General features: G+C 40.2%; 1 protein-coding gene across 1 annotated transcript in view; it reads left to right on the forward strand.

The window, feature by feature from the left end:
- Positions 1 to 2,970: 2,970 nt before the first annotated feature.
- Positions 2,971 to 20,556, forward strand: part of sgk1 (serum/glucocorticoid regulated kinase 1) — a 35,717-nt gene continuing 18,131 nt past the window's right edge. Inside the window, exons 1-3 of the mRNA XM_026194208.1 lie at positions 2,971 to 3,450; positions 3,891 to 4,080; positions 8,254 to 8,493. Of these exons, the coding sequence (XP_026049993.1) occupies positions 3,943 to 4,080; positions 8,254 to 8,493 (378 nt within the window). The 5' untranslated portion in view covers positions 2,971 to 3,450; positions 3,891 to 3,942. The remainder of the gene's footprint in view (positions 3,451 to 3,890; positions 4,081 to 8,253; positions 8,494 to 20,556) is intronic.

The raw sequence follows: 20,556 nt of genomic DNA on the forward strand, positions 1-20,556 counted from the left end.
GGCAAGTCTGTGAAACATTTAAGTAGCCCCATTGTCAATTATTTATTGGTCGGATTTGAATTCATAAGAGAAGCACACAATCTTTTGGGAGATCACAGAATTATTCATGTGCCATGCAGCTATATATTTTAGTGAGAATCTGTTAAGGTTATGCAAGTCTGTTGCTGCTGTCAGACTATGTAATAGCACCCTGGAGCCCTTACAGCTCTGGATGAGGAGATATTTTAGCAAACTAGGTTTTTGTCTTTATTCCCCCGACTGGATTCAGTGAAGCAAATCACTGGTGCTTTAATGCTTAAAACCAGAATAGGCTTCTTCCCTTTTTCTTCTATTGACTAGATGCAGTGAGGCAAATATTAAAATGCACATCAAAGAATAAACAATCTCTCTTAACTTTGGTGCTACATATGAGGCTTTCAACCTAAATTACCACTGGTGTGATTTGTCTCCTCTCTCTGATACGATCTTCAAGAGCGCACAAGCAGGAGGACACAGACAAGCTATTAAAAATCAGTGTAGTGCTGTGCCGACAAAGCCATCCACCCTGAACCCCTCCCCACTGTTGCTTTATAACATGCCATTGTTTTCCTCTGTCAACAACTATGCTGTATATACAATCAGAGAGAATATTTTAGAGACCAATTAAATGTGAAGGCATTCAAGAAAAACAAAGCTCAGAGGTTTCCAGATGTTCCTTCCATCTGTAGAAGCTAAGCCCAGTAAAGTCCACACTTCATTTCATCATTAACCATTTTGTGTCATTACTGCTGAGTCATATGACCGATCTTGATTATTCTGCACAGTCACTGATTCCCCTCCGAGAAAGAAATGCATCCCTCTCAATTTGTAGCTGAGGCAAACAGACTCACTTGCTGCCTAATTAGAGTTTCATTTTGTCTGAATGCTTGCCACGTGTACAGCAGGGTGCCTTTTAATTTGCACGCAGTGCAGAGGTGTTTTTTGGTGAAATTGGTTCTTAATCTTTCCTTTCTAATGTTTTTTTTTTCATCAATACAGCCACTCAACACAGTTGCACCATTGTTCTCCGATAAACACAATAGTTAATCAGTAAAACTTGTGTGTTTCACAATCAACTGGTATTTTAAACACATAAAGTACTTTGCTAACTAATGGGTGAAGTGATTCTGTGCATCTCTTATATACAGTGTGTCCTAGACAATTATACTGTCAATTAAAAGAATCCTTCCTCCCTGCAGCTGTCAGACTGTACAATCAGAACTGCTGCCAACAAACATAGATGTTTAATCTGCGCTGTAACTGCAATAATTTAATCAACCGATTTGCACTACAACCTGGTTTGCCTCTTATCTGTAGTTATTTTTATTTAATTTAATAACTGTACAGTACTCTGTTTATAGTAACCATTGTCCTTAATGTAAAAATTTTAATATGTCAGAAAAATTGTGTATGTTTCTGTTCTGTGTCCTGTGTACTGTTTGTTCTATATGTGTCTTTCTGGCTGCTGTTACAACCAAATTTCCCCTTGTGGGACAATTAAAGGATTATTCTATTCTATTCTATTCTATTCTATTCTATTCTAAATGCACTCTTTTATGTAAACAAACAATCAAAAACAATATGTGTTAGTCTCTGATTAGTTCAAAGCAGTGAGTGTACATCTGATATTTTAGACAGTAATATTTTTATGTCTTTTGTCCTGTCTCCTCCAAATGCTCACAGCAGATGGCTGCCATTCTCTGAGCCTGATTCTTCCTGTTATCAGAGAGTTTTTCCTTCCCTCACCAAGGCCTTCCTCAAACGCAGTCGTCTGATTGTTGAAGTTTTCTCTCAATTATTGTATGGTCTTTACCTTTCAATTTAAAGAGGTGACTGTTGTGTTGGGTTGTGATTTGGGACTTTATAAATAAAATGTAATTGAATTAAAATATCACACAACCAATTATGCTTTAAAATTCTGAAACAAAATTGGAGTTATAAAAACTTTTAAAAAGTAGTACAAGAACAAGAGCGTCAAGATGTCATGTGATGACATCTTGACGCTCACTGCACAGGTCTTTATTTTAGCACGATGACATTCGTGCTAAAATAAAACCCACTCATGTAGTCATGGCTTGGCTTTTCTGTCATAAGTGTATATAAAACACCACCTTCTAAGATGCTACTATGGAGATATGGCAGCCAACAGGTGTTGGATGCTACTTCCTATAATCTTTACCCTAACCTAACATAATCCTGGTAATCGTGTTGGTGGGGTGGGTCAACAAAAACACTGCCTTGTAGCTCTTCCTACTTGTAATTCAAGTCACACGTTGACATTAGCTGCTAGAAATGCCGTTGAGCAATATGAATTTCGAGATGAAGGTCAAGTAGAAAGTAATTTTCTCATCAGTGCAGCAGAGTGAGTAAACATTTGCTTCTAATTGCTACACGAAAAGCCATGAAGCCTATCGTATATAAAGCGTATGTAATGGTTAATAATTCACGTGTTATTGTTTTACTTTAAAGGCAGCAGCCAGCTCGCAACTAGAAACACAGCTTTGTTTTTTGTTTTTTACAGGACACAACATCCATGAAAGCGTAACCAGAAAGTGATTCAGCTTTATTGTACACGGGTGTCAGATCAGGAAATTAAACTGCTCCTGCCTTATTGGTACAGAGGCAAGGGCATATGCATAGACGGGATGAGATGTGTGTCAGTGTGAGCGTGATGTCCGGCTGGATCAAAAAGAGCCAGTAACAGTGGTTCACTACCATTATCCCTCACATGCAGGCCTGCTGTGATGGATGTCACTGTCCTCTTTGGTCCTCAGCGATACAGATTAAGAAAAAAGGGGAGAAAACAAGGGAGGACTGAGGTGAGGTGAAGGAGGGAGAGAGAGTGGGAGGAGCCAGCCCTGACTGCAGCAGAAAAATGAGTGAGCGGAGGGAAAAAGGGGGAGGGCAGAGTGGTGATGAGGAAACAGTGAAGGATTTGGAGGAAGGGAGAGAGACAGAGAGAGAGAGATGGGAAGAGAAAGAGAAGGGGAGGGGAGGCAGCATCTGCTTGCTGCAGAGCCTTTCATTGATAAAGTAGCACCGGAGTGAGCCAGAGGACTGCAGCTGGACTCATCACACACACGCTTCATCATGCTTTCATTCATATACTTCGCGAGACTTCCTCTGTGCACCCACCCACAGTGCACCTCAAGTCTTTGCACCAGTGAGGACGCACACGCTCACCCACTAATCACACAGTGACATGCTCTTTATTTAACAACACCATCGCCTCAGACTTGCTTCTGTTCTCTGCATCCTATTTTTGGGAATGTAAGCTTAGCCTAGAGAGGGACACTTGTAACTGGGAGTTGTTGGTGTTGGTGGTGCATCTGATCTGGGACCGGGCTTCGGAGGAGTCTCCGGACAACAACAAATAAAAAAAGACAGGCTGCAGCAGGATCGGGGGAAACCAGCCAGCGCAACGGCATAAAGGTAGGGATGGAGAAATTAGGCATTCATCTAGACTTGTAGAACCGTGCTTAAACACATCCATCTTGTAAATACACTCGTGGATGCACGTGTAAACTTCACACACAGCTGACATTCACTGAGATGCTGAGTGTGGGGTGCTGTAAACAATGCTGTTTCCTGCCCACATCAACAGGAGCCGGTGTATTTGTCTCTCCATCTCTTTCTTTTCTGTGAATTTCTCACTTTCTTCAGCCCGTCTTCATCTCTGTTCTGACAGGTTGGTTTTGAGGTAATCTCATTCATATCACAGTGTCTCACCCTCAAGTTTTTGGTCCATCTGCATCCTCCTGCTGCCTCTCGCTCTCCTCTTGCATCTCAAATCTTCCTCTCATCGCAGAGGCATCACTCCTGCTTTCGTTCCCGTATTGAACTCTTTCTCTTGCTTTCTCCCTGTCTGCCAGTCTGCCCGTCATCCTGGGATCTACAGAAGCAAGCGGTGTGCCGGTGTCGGCCATGAAGCTGGTTAATGGGGGAGGAGGAGGCGGCGGAGGAGGAGGAGGGGGAAGCAGTGGCGTGGGAGGTGGAGGTGGGGGAGAGAAAACTGCCTTCTCCTTTAAGAAGTGCTCTGCCTTCCAGTTTGTCAAGAGAAAGGTGAGTTTGGATAACAAGCAACATTTTGGTGGGGGTGCATCTTTGTGCATATTGGCTGTGAGAGGTGGTGACACAGAGCCAGAGTGTGTGTGTGTGTGTGTGTGTGTGTGTGTGTGTGTGTGTGTGTGTGTGTGTGTGTGTGTGTGCAAACCAGAGATGATGTCATTGTGAAGGCTAAGCTGCTCTAATCAAGCGTAAGATTGGACTCCCTGCTTGTCTGTGTTTACAGCGTGTGTTAGGTTTTTATCTTTTTTTGCTTGCGTGTTTGTGTATTCCAAAACACTGTTGCACTTCGGGACCCACAAGTGTGTGTTGTGTTGAAATCACTGAGTGGAAGAGAGGTCCTGTGGTTAGGATCTAGTCAGCATATCCTGGGTTCTGCTGCAGTGCTGCCACAAGGCTCATTACTGGTGTGTAATGTTGATGGTTCGTATTAAATGTTTTCTGTGATGGTTTGTTTGTGTAGGTCTAATGAATGTGTGCCCTGGCTTTTATGAAAGCATCACTTAAAACTGTACTCAAAACTCAAAACGGTACTTAGGTCTCACTGTCTAATAAGGTTCACCTCACAAGGATACATTATAACTGTCACCCTCACTAGAGGTCAATAAATCAGAATTATGCATATTGCATATTACTGTTAAATTGCAGAATAATTACATCTGTGGGCTGCAGAACATCTGCAAGACTTTGCATTGCATATTTCAGACTATCATAGCTATATGTTGTAAAACTCAAGTTCTAGCTAAATAAATAATTGAACAAATAAATGTGTACTCATTAAGTTATTACATTTAATGGGGAACTAAACACAAAAGTGAACAACACCTCGTTCTCCTTCTTCTTTCGGCTGCTCTCTTTAGGGATCCCCACAGCAGATAATCTGCTTCCTTCCATCACTTCGTCCCTAGCATCTCTGCGTGTCCTCCTTCGCTACATCCATGAATTTCTCTCTTGTCTTCCTCTTATCCTCCTGCCTGGCAGCTCTATATTTAACATCCTTTTGTCCAATATCCCTCCTCTGCACATGTCCAAACCATCACAGTCCCCACTCTTGCTTCTACACTCCTGTCCTTCTTTCTCTCTCACTGCCTCTAAACATGCCTTCCCTCCCTCTCCTACTCTTTTGTATTTGTTCAGCAGTAGCGCACTATCCACTGGGCCCCTGCTGGTCAACTGCATTGGTTTCAGTCATCGTCAACCCAGGCTTCAACCAGTATGCAGTATGAAAAGCTCATTCTTATTTCATTTTTGCACCAGTTTTATACCGAATGCCCTTCCTATCTGCACTAGCCTAAACCTCGCTTAAAACAATAACGAATATATTACAACAATAGTTTGTACCACACTTTTTCAAGTTTTATAACTGATTAATTATTAGTAAACCAGTCATTAGTTGTAGCCCTAAGAAACTAGCGGCAAGATTTACTAAATGGGGCAAAACAGAAAAAAAACACACATAATTCGTTTTATGGGTGATTTACAAATGTTGTACTGTTTTCTAAACACAAGCACAGAAGGTTCACTTCGACATCAAGCACAAAAATAAAACGTGCTTTTTATCTGCATTACATATCAGGGCAGTTATCAGTAAATTGCATGTCACAGACGTTAATAAATCAGTTTGCATACTTGATTGCATCTTGAGAAATGACCGTGTATGACTGCCGCAGCTTTGTTAGATTTCGAAAAGTCACTGTATGCTGTAATCTGACTAAAACATGTCAATCTTAAAAACAAATTTAATTATGCTCCCTGAATAATTTGCAGTCGATTTACATGAGATCAAAACACAAAACAGCGCGCGGTGCCTGCAGGCCATAACAGGAAGGATATGACTAACATTACTTCCCGCTTGTGGAAGAGAGGTAATGCACTCAGTCAATAATCACATTGCTGCTTTGGGGATACAACAGAACTTTTTTTTTTTTTTTTTTATGTAGTAAAATAATTCAAATGACAAGTTAAGGGCTGATTGCAGCTGTTATTTACTTCATGTTGCCACAATTTCAGCCTTAGGCAGCGAACATCTTCCCAGATAGCAACAAATCAGCAACAATCACTTAAGCTCTTGATTCATATTAGTTTCTTATCCGCTGGGTTACTGGATAGATTTACATACATATCTGATCTGATTGTGTCACTGCTGTGTTTTTATTTTGTTTTTTGGTTGTTGTTTTTTTACTCAGAATATGAGTGGTCCAAAATGTCTGTGCTGGCTCAGATGGAGTACAGTATGGTGTGGATTACTGATGAATCGCCTAGTGAATAAGGACAGATTGCGTTAACACCCACACACACACACAACTACGCATGTACTCCCACAGGCGCTCTATGCTGCAATGAATTTCCCACAGAGTATCTATCGATGTAAACTTAACATTTTTCTTTTCAATTTTTCCAAAATGGTTTCAATTTTGGCTTCCCTTCTGCTCCATCCAAGCGATGATAAAAAAAACCAAAAAAAAAACCAGAACCTTGCAGGACATTCCCGAATCCCGGTTGATGTTATTGCTGCCCTTCAGGGTTTATTTATTTCTCTAATTGCTTCAGAATAATCCTAATTGCATAATAAGGAAAGCATGAGTCCAAACAGAGCCTTGGGTCATGCAGAACAAGGAATAGAAATGTAAAGTCAATACAGCTGCATTCTGCATGTAACTGTACTTTTATCTGTCACTGTATATTTGAACATTTACAACTTGTTACACAGGAGCAAATACGTAACAGCAATGATGTCGTGCAGAGCTTTTCAGTGATCCAAACAAAAGCTAACATTTTCACGTTCCAATGAGCGATGGATGACTGTGTTTTTGTGCCAAATTCGGTGGATTCAGCACCTATAATTAGTTTCACTGTCAGCGTGGCGCGGTGAACAACAGGTATGACAGAACACTGTTTGATCTGTCACATTCCGTTACCTCTTTGAACCTGATCTCAAAAACAACAAAGGGAAAACTCATGTAATTAGATGGAACTCCAATCACGTGCAGCCAGTTCATGACTCGCGATGTGTGAAGAAGCTTGTGTTGCTTTCTTATTTTAGGTGTGCGTCATCCGTTTTCTGTGGCAGCCCTACAGCAGCTGGCTTGTTTTTGTGTTGACCTGCTGGAGTGTTTTTCCAAGTCTGTTTTCTCTTCGACCCGACATGCCTTGACAGGCTGTCGAGGCCGCCCTTCGACTTAGGCGTTCGATCTCAGCGTGTGTGCTGTATGTGTGTGTGTGTGTGTTACTGCATTTTGGACTCTGTGCTGCTCAGCTGCCACAGGCTACAGCCCTGTGGTGTGTGTTTTCTAAATTTTCGAGTCACGCAGCAGGATGAAATTTCACAAGGTTCCTCTCACTGTCAATCTCCTTCTGTTTCTCTGTCTGTTTATCGGTTTCCTCTCCACTTTCACCAAGGTTTTTTTTTGTTTCCTCCACACTCACACACACACACACTCACACACACACAAACGTAAACACACCAGTGTTTCCTGTAAGTGACAGTGCTTCTCTGGTCTTAGTCACTGAAGGAGCACGGTGTGTACAGTATGCATTGTTCTTGCGTGCACCGACTTGTGCTGCGTTTGTTGACAGCATAAGGGTAATAATTAGAACACGTGCTCATGACGTGAATGCATGAAGGTTTGACTTGTGGTACTTCATCACAAAAGCACACTTGAAGACTGATGTTCTCCTCAGCTTTTACAAAGTATCGGTGAAGCAACACTGGTGTTGAAAAAAGACACGAAAGCCAAAAACATACCCGGGAGTAGACAAACAAGGCTGTTCTTTCATTCTTCATCAAAGACAGACTCAACATCATACTTTGCGCCATCAGATGTCTTTGTGTGTGCTTGCATGTGTGTGTGTAATACATATATGTCATCGTGTGAGTGCACCCCCTCTGATTAATGTGTGGCAGAGTGGAGACACAATCTGTGCCTCTCGTAAGTGCATTGTGTGTATCTCATTCTAGCCAACATGTAATCATGGATAAGATTACAAACAGCTGATGATGAGTTGCAGCTGGTAAGGTGTGTGTGTATATGCACTGTATGCACATTTCCGTCTGTGGAGATCTTGCGCTGTTACCTTTAACAACAGAGGAAGAAACTGAGATGTTATAAGTCAGATCAGAGCATTTTTTTTCTTATTTAGAATAAATATTGTTCTTTTTTTCCTGTGCAGGTACGGAGATGGATGAGGAACCCGAAAGTGAGTGTGGAGAAAGCTCAGGGGAAAGGCCTCCTTTACTCCTGTCCAAAGTGTCCGCTGGCTGAAGACCTGTGGTACACCCACTTCCCATCACCGTATGGCTGCTGTCATTATGCAGGACTGCAGGGTGGCCTGTATTACCACCAGGAGCCCTGCTCACCTTGTCCTGCAAATGGGAAAACGAGTGGCCATGAAAAAAGCAAGGGCTGCAAGGTAAATGGAAAAACAAACAGTCGCTAATCGTGAATTCTACCTTGGAATTCCAAGCTATTAGCTATTAGTTCACTTTGGTAATTTGACTACAGAGAAACTGTATCAGAAGAATCTAGTTTGGTAAATAAAAGCTACTTAGAAGAAATTTAAAACTAGAAGAAGTAAAAAAAAATATGGCAAAAGACACATTTTAGCAAAAAATTTCAGCTTGACTAAGTTACAGCAAAGGTCCAATGTTTTTCACAGGTCGCACATTTAAAACGTGCAAGTAATATTAGCTTTTGATCTTTGGTCTCACTCTGGCCTGTCATATATTTGCTTATTCAATGTGATATTTGGAAAGTTTGTCCATGTTGATGTCACTGTGTGAATAATGAACAGAGCTCACCCTTTTGCACATGCAGTACACAAAAGTCAAATTTCTGACCGATGAAGGGACTGCCTGTACGTGGACAATGAACAAACGTACTGTGCCACCTACACATTATCCCAACAGGGGCTGTGCTTCCATGGAAAGCAATGCCATGAAGTTAGTGCTGGAGGAGGTTTGGAACTGCTTAGTTATCGAGTCACCAGTGTGACTTTTATGGACTATGCTGCTCATCACTCTGTAACTTTCCATGGTCTCCCACTGAATTGCTGTGGTTCCTAAATAGTTTCTCTTTGTAAAAATTTTTTCTTTTTAACTGATCAGACAAAACTTGAACTTTTTGGAAGTTTTGAGCTGGTGTCTGGTGTAAAACTAACACAGCATTTCATAAAAAGAACATCATACCACCATTGAAACTCGGTGGCGGTAGTGTGATGGTCTGGGGCTGCTTTGCTTCTTCAGGAACTGAACGACTTGCTGTAACTGATGGAACCATGAATTCTGCTCTTTATCAGAAAATCCTAAAGGAGAATGCCTGGCCATTGAAGCTCAAGTGCTTCAAGGGTTATGATCCAAAACACACCAACAAGTTCACCTCTGAATGCCTCAAAAAATAAATAAAATGAAGGTTTTGGAGTTTACTATATAAGCCAAGACACTTTAACATGACCTTAAACAGGCTGTTGATGTTCAAGAGTGGGCTAAAATTCTCCCACAGCAATGTGACAGATTATTCCCCAGTTATCACAAAAGCTTGATTGCAGGCTGTTCAGGCTAGGGTGACACAACCAGTTATTAGGCTTAGGGGGCAATTACTTTTTAACACAATAGGTGAATCATAATTTAAGAACTGCAATTTGTAATTCCTGCAGCTTTTTGATTTTTATCGATTATCGTACCACGCAAAGTCAAGGAACAAAACCAGCTTTGTGGAACTTTTTGGGCTTGTGCCACTAAATAAGTCATTGTTTACTTATGACCCATTACTTTGACTAGCTTTAGATTAAGTGTGCGCTTTCAACACATTATGGGGACATTTGGGGAAGTTCAAAGGATTTAATGTATTTATTCTAGATCTAAAGAGAAAAAAAATGTTTCCACATTTGAAAATCTCATAAATCAATTTTCTGAGCACCAAATTCTAGTGTCAGTTCAACAAGAATGATTTTCTGCCCCACAAAATTAAAAGTTAATAAAATTCCAATATTTGTCTTTAGCTTACAGAAGGGAAAAAAAACATTTTCAATCTTGAATTTAAATCAAATATGTGTGAAACGGTACAGCCATTACAAGAAACAAGAAAAATCATCACCATCTGTAGACAAACTAAATTGGATTAATGTCTCTGTCACATAAGCTTTATTCGTACATGTGAACAAATTGTTAATTTAAAGAGCAAGCGAGAAGTTAACAAGAAGAATGTGACCTATTTCATGGTAAGGGAGAGGCCGCCCACTCACCTGGTGCCTTTTCACCTAAAATCTCCTCATGCCTGCAGCAGGAAGCATATCCCCGATACACTCCAGAACATCACTTGACTCATTTCACTGATGTCCCACCGAAGGCAAACAAACAAACCAAATTAGGCTTTAGAAGACTCTAGATAATGTTGTGATCCTCATGTTTTCCCTTTAAGCTCCTTCACGAGTGCTGTTATGTAACATAAACAATAAGGCAACTGAAGAAAGGGGTGTTTTTCCAAAGTCCACCTTTGTTGTTGCTGTAAATTAGTGCAGGAGGCCTGCATTTAGCACAGAACGCGGATACTCTGTTAAAAATCTTTACCAAAGAGGAAGTAAATTCACACCTGTGCACTGGAGGAAAAGTAACTGTTAACACACACGACTTGCCCAAACATGCATGGCAGGCCTTTTATGTCGATGCTGCTGCAGATGTACTTGGTTATGCAACTACGATTACAATAGCTATCCCACTGCCTATCAATCATTTTAGCCATCAGATGGTTCCCTGCTTGTGTGTTTTTCCAGACCCATGGGCATCAGTAGGGAATGAGTCATCACTATCCCACTGAGCTAAACTGTGTTTGTTGAGAAACCATGCTAAAGGTGTGTTTGGATATGAAACAGCACGCTATTGTTGCCCAGCACTCTATTCCCTTTCCTGTGTTGCTTTTTTGTTTCGCTGACTCTCCATCTATTCCACCTCTTGACCTCAAAACCAATAGATGTGTCTTCAGTAGTACTGATGTGTCTCAGTGGGTGTAATTGGTGTGTGCGTGTTTGTGTGTGACTCTGGGGTTAAAGAGGAGGGGGCTCGGTGGTGAGTCACAGCTTGTTTATAGTGTAGTGTTTGAGCTGTGGTAGTTGTTCACATTTCAGACATAGTCGAAAATGGGTTTTGATCCAAGATTTAGTTCAATGATTGACGGCATGCAAACAGTAGCCCTTACTATGTGTCTCAATATGAGGGATTCCACCATTCGACTTGTTCTACTATTGCCAAACACTACACAAACATCATGTTTGGTCTTGTTCCCGGCATACTGTGCTGTATCTTTGCACACATTGTCCAAATACTTTACAACTCAGGGCATCAGGCGTAGCTTGCCAAACACTGGCAGAGCGTGATGCTTGTTCAACAAATGGAACACTGATAGAAACATTTCCCTCGCACGTCAAGCTCGCTGCTCTGTTCTCCAGGAGGCCAACTTCAGCCTGACTCAAATTTAAATGAGAAAAATCTTCACTATGAAATTTCAACAGCCCGTCAAAGCAAACAACAATTTAGACAGCTCTCTCAGACTGGAACTTCAAAAAGTGGGATGATGACGCTGAGAGACTGCTGTCACTGCTGACACCAGATGATGGAAACGCTCTCGGGACACTTATCGCGGTCTGATACGTTGCTCCTTGTTCTTCGCTTTTTGTGCTCTGCATTGTTAAATATGAATGTTCAACTTTAGCCCGGCTTACTGCAGCTTTTCTCATTCAGAGAAGAGGCTTTTGAAACTGTTAATCTGCGCTTGGCAGCAAAATATCATTGCAGTTGTTTGTTGCCAGATGAGCTGTGCTGAACTTGAATTAAAGTTTTAACCAACCCACAAGAGGTCAGAGCAATAAGTAAAATATGAACCGTGCAATATCTGAATTGATAAGTTTAGAAAAGGCAAAAGTTTAAGTGTTGTTCTCTCTCCAAGAGAGTCCTTGCTGACAGAATGCCCACCTCCTCTAATAACAAAGCATCAGTACCATTAAAAATGCAGGTAGCTCAGCTTGGCCTTGACACAGTGCGCTACATCACCTTCACCCCACCGCCACAGCGCCTGTGAGCGATGCTAAATATAGACCGAGCTTTATGGTGCTGATTATGTCATAAAGTGTGAGTGTGCTAAATTTATGACACAGCAGTTTTTATTGAGGGGCAATGAGGCTTACTGGAAGCAAGAGGAAGGTGGGGGAAGTGAATGTAAGAAAACAGAAGTGGAAAAAGGTGGAAATATAATAATATTGTTGGAGAGAAAAATAAAAGGGAGGGGCACAAACAGAGGAAAACTGTGATAGAGAGAGAGATGAGAAGAGCTGAGAGGATAGTTTTATTACGAGATTGAAGATGAGGTCAGCGTTTGTGTCCCACTGCCAACGCATGAACAGAAATCAAAAGTATATAAATCCTCCTGATAAGGAGGGCCTGCACTGTCCCGTATACACAACAGCAGACGACCAGATACACTCACGAACACACACACCCGCACACACATGGCTAAATGCAAATACAGCTTTTCCACTAATCTCTTAAATCGAGCCTGCACCATTCTTGATGAAGACTTAATGAAAAATGAAAACAGCGTGAACCTTTGGTGACTCCTGGTTGTCCCAACATGTGATTTCTCTCTCTCGGCTTATGATTTCAAGAGTGCCTAATGTGCTTTATTCAGGTTTTCTCAGAAATCTTTGAAATTTCGTTACATAAATAGATTTAAAAAAACCCAAAACAACTGTCCAAACTGTTATTTTCTAAGAATTTGACAAAAAATACAATTTCACAACATGGACAATCTTATATAACTCATTAATATTTAAGTTTTATACTTAATCTTATCTCATTTAAAGGGCTAATCGTGAGTTTTAGATCAGGGAACTTTAAGGAAGTACTGTGTTGTATTTATTCACAGTTTGGAAGAGTGACTCCTGGATTACCTTGACACTGAAAAAGCCCATATGGAAAAGAAATAGTAAAAACTTATATGATTTAACTCATGAAAGTGGCCACTTTCATGAGTAAATCATATAAGGTGTTACGACCCGGCTCAAAAGCCGCAACATAAAAAAGGAGACGAATACTAGAGTGTAGGTGAAAAGAGGTTTTATCTTAAAATGGACTATCAGGTTGGCTAAAGTGGCTAGTGCCACCAAGGCAAAGACTAGTAAGCTCCCCGGGAAGCTTGCCTCAGGTATGTTTTTATCCACACCTGACTAGGTGTGGCCAATTAGCACCAGCTGAAAACATTGAGATGATTAGGGGCTGCAGAGGGACGTAACAAAGGCTTACATGATTTACTCATGAAAGTGGCCACTTTCTCATTACTTTTATATATTGTTTTAGTAAGTATCCAAAACATACAAGTTTCATTATATAATTTTTCAAGGGATCTTATATCTGTTTTCACTCTTGTATGCTTTTCATACAAGTTTCACACAAGACAGATACAAACTTTATAAGATTTATATATATCTTTTCCATATGGGAGTCTTTAAAACGGAATAATTCTTAAGCAAGTACTGGAGTTTTAAGGGGTCCCTTTTTTGTGTTTTTTGAAAAAGTGTATATTACGTCTGTGCATTGAGATTTGACTACATTTTGACTAACAGAAAAAACCCACATGCAATGTTAACTGCAGCGATGGCAAGATTGAGGATCATAACTGACCTCCATGAGCTAATTGTCAGCCACTGCTATAGAAGTGCATCTCATCCCTGTTGTTTCCTAAACCGTTCTTTCCTTCTACTTATTTGTCCTCTCGCAAAGCCCCTAACATTATACTGTATAAAATAATTACAGTTTAATAGTATAATATAAGAGCAATATATTGTCATTAATCACGAAAAGTAATGTATTACACATTACTTGTTACTTTTCTTAAAAGTAATGCTGAATGTTACCTAATTAGTAAGTTGTTACAAGACTTGTTACTTTCTCATTACTCCGTAAAATGACCTGAAAAGCACTGTCTCATGACTACCAGGTAATTATATAAACCTATAGGCTACTGTCCCGCACACCAACACAATTCCCTATCCTAATGAGGACACACACAAGATCTCTCCTTCAGTTTTTAGGTTTGAGCACAAAGCTGACAACGCAATCTTGGCTAGCTTAGCATTAGCATGCTGGTTGTGCAAATGTAAGCAAAGAGATAAATTTGTGTTAGCAGTATGATACAATTGCTCCATCCTGGATGCAGTTTCCACTTTACCTTCATGCTGTCCTTTTGTGCAATAAAAATAAAAGTAACGTCCACAGTCTTCAAAAGTTGTCTTGCTGGACCAACTTCACCATTTTATTCCTGCAGCACCTGAACTAAAATCAGCTAACTGTAGCGCAAGTGCGCAGGAAGGAGAAAAGAGCATGTTTGTTTGATGTTTTTTTTCTTTCTATCCACCTGGTGCGCAGATAACTCAAGAATATACTATTATAACACAAGTTACAACATAATTGTAACTGTAATGTGATTACTTAATTTTGCACAATAATGCATTACTTTGTAACGCTTAACACTGTATATGACTTCATTTCTCATAAGAGAGGCTCTGATTTGCTCTGTGGGATTAGTGTTTAGTAATTTCCTTACATCCTGTTCCGGAAGCTGATCAGGTGATATTGTTAATAAGTCCATCTACTCAGTATGTTTTAAACACCAACCTTACCCAGAATCGCCTGGCCCAGTCTATTCCCTTTTCTGTTTACTGTCCAAAACTCATTCATGCAAGAGAAAAAGAGAGAGTGCATTAGACCAAAGTAGGAAGGAAGGAAGGAAAAAGCAAAAAGGATGAGGGCCGGCCGAAGAAATCCTGAGAGATGAGGGAAGTCAAGAAGAACAGTGATATTTATCTACGCTGATGCATCCCTGTGAGACAGGATTCACTATCCATTAACTCACAGCAAAGCACATTTCAAAAGGTTTCTTTTGAAATGTTCTCGGACCCAGAAAAAAGCCTCATTTGACAGTTAGTAAGTTCTTCTTGTTAATATTTTGTCAGAGTCAGCTAGATCATAGTGTACCTTTGTACCGGCCCAGATGATACTGGTGTCATCTGCATTTTAAAGCAAATGTCTCATGGGTCAGTTGGCCGTGACGTTTTGTTCTCCACAGAGGGAGGCGGTCTATCATAAATCTACCTTTTCTGTTCTCCTTTAGCAAGTGACAAGGCCCTGCGGGCTAAAGTCCTCTTCCACGAATGCTGATGCATTGTATCTGAGTCAGAGAAGGAGATCAGGGAGGAAGCATGATGCTAGAGTTAATTCCTTTGCAAGATCCTGTCAAGCGACTGTAGGGGTGATCACGAGTACAGCTGCATGTAAGGTGTTGAATCACACATGCTGGCAGACTTCAGAGGTAGAAATGGCCCTGTTGTAGGCCCACATATTGGCTGTTGACACTGACTTCTCAGATAAGTGGTATTTTCTTTTTAAAGTGTAAATGTTCTATTGCTGCACTTTGCACTCGAGACTCTGGCTCCTGACGTAGTGTTACCTAAGAAGAGCCCTTGCTGTACACTCTGTTACTTTTTGATGACGCTGATAGTTAATGACTTGTGAGACAGATTCCACTGATTTACTTGTGACCTTTTCACTGGCACACAAACTCACTCTGGATTCCAGTCTGATCTCCCAGCTGGGGGATGTGACCTGTGAAAACTGGATAGAAACCCTCAAGCTGCTGCATTTTCAATTAAATTTATAAGTTTACAGTTTTTTTAACAATGCCCTCCACAAAATAACAAAATGACATGATTTATTGCAGGGCTGCTGGCCCTGTATTAATTGCAACTAGGTGTACTTAATGAACTACTGAACTTTGTCCTCTGTTCACCAGCTTGAGTCGCATTTACCGTGAATCGCATTACTGTCGAAATATAGGTCTTAGCTACTACTGGGAATAAGAAGGAATTAAGAGTAACAACCCACAAGGCCCAATTATATTTGATACAAAGAATTACACAGAGAGCACTGGGAGCCAAAATCCCGTTCCAAGTTGTTGGCTTGTCATGCATACTGTACCAATACCAGGGGAAAAATACCTCTCATTCCAAACTTCTGATGGTACTCTTTTGAATAGTTTAGAATAGCCTATGGTCACAAATCTTTGCCATCTGTGTGATGGCAAAAATGTAAAACCACACCAGTCTGTTGAATGCCGCACTTGGTGAGGTATGATGATGGGGTGAGGTAAATAGATTGGTACTTATATATAGCACTTTTCTACTTTAATTGAGCACTCAAAGTGCTTTCCTGCAACAAGCCCCATTCACCCATACATTCACAGAACTTTTTTTTATTAACATTCACAACCTCACAGTGTCTTGGATACATCAGACGCAACTTAGGGTTCAGTATCTTGCCCAAGGAAACTTCAAATTGCAGATTAGAGGACCTCGGGGATCGAACTCAGACCTTCTGACCCTCCTCTACCACCTGAGCAGCCCCCACCACATATGACACCTGCTTAGCACCAGTATGAAGATAGTTGCTGTCAGTTTGGCTTGCTGCCTGCTTTGGCTTGCTCACCTGGAAAAACCTGAAGAAGTCAACTGGTTGACTTTTTTTTGACTGTATCAGTTTACCTACATCAAAGGATGCGTCATATCATTTACAACCTTGATACTTTTACATTATTACCAGTCATGCCAATGACTAATAATATCTCCCCCAATTTAAAAATATTTAATTAACATATAAATAAAGGAAGTCTCCCAGGGCCCCGGAAAGCAGTTCTAAGCTACCACTGTTTAGCATAAACTTAGCAATGGAAAACTGCTAATCCTTTCCTTTTCTTTTGTTCCACAGCCAAGTGCTCTGGCAGGCGAAGAATGTGGTTGGCATGCAAACTTGGAGTTGCTTTTCTCACATGATCTCTCATCTTTGCTCACAGTGAATGCATATATATGCTCTAAAATGGCACAGTGCATTTGTTTCCATTGTTACTGCAATATCATACAGGCGGGCTTTTTTCTTTGCCAAGCCCCAAGAAAAGATAAATAAACAGAGTGGAGGCACTTCATACCTTGGCTACAGTTTCCTGTATCTGCTGTGGGAATTTTGCTTTGTGGAGATTCAGCCAGATCTATCAATAACAAACTAGAGGCAGGTGAGGCAGAGAAAGTAAGGCAGATTGTTTGTGGTGTTAAGAGGTATTCTGATAATCTCTGAAGTTTGAACAGACATTGAAGGCATTCAAGGTACACAGGAAGAGATACCTGTTTTATGACTGCTTGACATGTAGTGACAGGTTAGTTTGAGGACGTTTTTACCTGATATTTTGAACAAAGAATGATTGAAGACAGGGTTAAACAATAAGAGTAACTGACACAAACAAGTATTTTGAATTATGTTAATGCTAATGACTGTCTTGAGATTCCCATTCACGTTACTACATCTCTTCCTCTTTTCTTGACCCACTGGAAAAAAAATCCCTTGTTTCATTGTGAGGGAATTTAGGAATTACTGTTGTTCTAATCTACCCTGAGAACCCCGCTAATCCCATCTTCCCCCTTGCTGTCCCAGAGCTAAAGCCAGAAATGCTGTGCCACAGAGGCTCAGTAGCTCCCTGAGACTGAGGCAAAACATTTGCTTCTCCCAGTAACATGCTCATCTCAGCTGGAAATGATTTTTGTGTTGTACTGTGGCCTTAGTACCCAAATACAAGCTGCTCCTGTTGTGCATTGTGTGCATTTTGCTGTAATTTGTGTCTCAATTTTGGCCTAAATCTGTTAGTACACCCTGTGTAGTACACTATGTGTGTAATGTATAGATTTCAACTGGATATTTGTTGTCCTATGAGAAAACATCCTAGTTTATACTGCAAGAGAAAGTAGCTTCAACTATCTTCAACAAAGTAGCTTCAACAGATCTTTATTCTAGCTTTAAATAAATAACCTCCTGAGTTCTCATTTGGGAAACATTTTTAATTTATCCTAGCTATTTGGGATTAGTTGGGCCTGATGAATATAAAAACAAGTCTTAGTCAGGAAGTTGAGCAGGAAGTTGTTATTTTACTGTGTTTTTTTTAAAAAAAAACCTGTATGTCCTCACATGGGTTCACTGTTTTTTGTTTTTTTTTAAGTATAACACATAAAAGTTAATGTTGCTTAACAAAGTATGAAACTATTGAACAGAATGAAGTATAAGGTGCAGAAAAGCCAACATAGGACAATGAACCATGAAGCAGCATTTTTAAATTCAGCCAGACATGTTGCCACCTTGTTTTTTTAATCAATTTTAATTTAAATGCTGAGGATTTTTTTAAAATGTATAGTTATCAATAGATAATATATAAAGAAATGTGGGGAAAAACTTCCAAAAAATGGGAAAAGATAGCATTATATTATCTTTAAAAGGGGCCATGGGCTGAGGCATAGTAAATGACCATGAATATTAATGTATTGCTAAGAAGACAGGGTTCAGAGACCTTGTCACCGCAGTCCTTGAGATTTCAAGATGAAAGCATTCAAGCAAATCCATTGAAAATTAGAATGAGCCCAGATGAAAGCTCAAAAGCAGCTTAGGGTCAATATCCAAATCTTGAAATCCCAAATTTACTCCTTATCCACTTCTCTCTTTAACAGTGGTATTATTCTCTGTCTTGTTTTTAATTTCGGGTCTCCAGAACTCTCCTTTTTTCTCTGGCTCTGGGGCTCAATTTCCAGTTGGATATATTGCACACATTTGGTGATTTTATTCCACGTGGACTGTCTGAATCATAGTTTAGGCATAGCCTGTTCACTACTTGGATCAGCTTTCCTACCATCTCTCATTAATTTTAAGACCTGTTTGCCATCTAAGAACGGTTTGGGGAGGTTGGGGGACCTATAATTGGATATTTTATGTAAGACCATCTTGGTTTATCGTTCTGTCTTTCAAACATATTTTTCTTTGTCTTCACGTTGCTGTTCAATTTAAGCCAGGTCGATTTAGACTTACACACTGAGGGGAGCTGGTGAAGGACATGAACGGATAAGCAGGAGAAGGCCACAAAAGGGTTACCAAGAGAGAGAGCTGAGCCGTGGGCTGGCTGTTGACAGCACCAAAAAACACTGTTGTTATCTGCTGTGCAAAAGCCTCTTGACTTGGAGCTTTATCATACAGTTTCATGGCAAAGTCTACTGTATGGGGCTTAAGGGCATACCTTTAGGCAGTTTTATATTAATTTATTACTGGCCAAAGCCATCTTTCTCCTTGCTGACAGGAAGCAGGAAGCTTTAAAAATTGCTCAGATTGAGTTTTCACAGAGCTATGTAGCTGATGTCTCCTGGTATAAACATGGAAAATATTACTTCCTGAGTTGATGAGGTGAAAGGACAGATGTTGTTGGAGAGTGCTTACATAATGTAACCACTGTTTTCTTATTGGTCACAGCACAAAACAAGGTCAAAGGAGCAGGGAAAGGACTGGGAATGTGGAAACGGCATACATATATTTGTATGTGTGCGTGTGATATGCACTCCCTGCGGACATGAATTTTCATAACCCCAGAAGGAGGCTCAGATAGAGGCCATTCAATAAAAAAGCATGCATGATAAACATGTACGGTCCAATCGAATGAATAGCACTCGTTCGATTTAGACTTGCATACCGAGGGTAATACTGCACATAATTAAATATGATGAAATGCACAAAAACACACATTCAGTCACTGACAACTCAGGTCTATCACATTTCCTTTCTAATATGAAGTTAAATGTGTACATCCTTTCATACATCAACAAGTCTCTAACTGGTTTCACAATGGTACATTTAAGTTTATTAAAACCACAGAGCTATGTTCCTGTTTATGTAAATCACTAAGCATAGTCACATTTGGGGAAATATATACATTCTCTGACTATATAAGATGACTGATATTGACTTCATGTCTTTAGCTACAGTAGTTAGCCTAGCAAAAACACAAAGACAGAAAATGCTAGCCTGATTATGTCAAAATACAAAAATAACAACCTCAGAGGCACAAACTCATATTTTTCCCTGAAGGTTTTTGGTTTTAATTTGCATATAAACAGACTGACAGTAATAATTCATGAATTTATGGGGCATTACTTGGAATGCTAACTTATTAGCTTGATTTGTTAAGATATTCAATCATATACAGTTTGCCTCCACTCTAAAAGATTTCCAGTACAATTTCTCTGCCTGAATCTAACCTCATTTTAAGAAGACACTGATTCATGGGTGTGCATACTTACTATTTTACTGAGGTTCAGTGTGAAGTGAAGTTCAGTAGCCATTTATCTGGGTCACCTGAAACAAGTCGACACTGGCAGTGAAGTATTTGTGTCACAGCTTAACAACACACTGTAAAGCACAAAGCTGTTAGTCCTCCTGGTGTGCATGAGACAGATGGGGTTTTTTTTTTAAAGAGAAACTGTTTTTCTTGCTACTTACTCCTTGTAGTCTTTTTTTGTTTGTTTTGCTAGCCACTGTTCAGAACAGCAAAACAGCACCTAACGTGACTCTCTCAC

This window comes from Astatotilapia calliptera, chromosome 15 (assembly GCF_900246225.1).
Source record: "Astatotilapia calliptera chromosome 15, fAstCal1.2, whole genome shotgun sequence".
NCBI lineage: Eukaryota > Metazoa > Chordata > Actinopteri > Cichliformes > Cichlidae > Astatotilapia > Astatotilapia calliptera.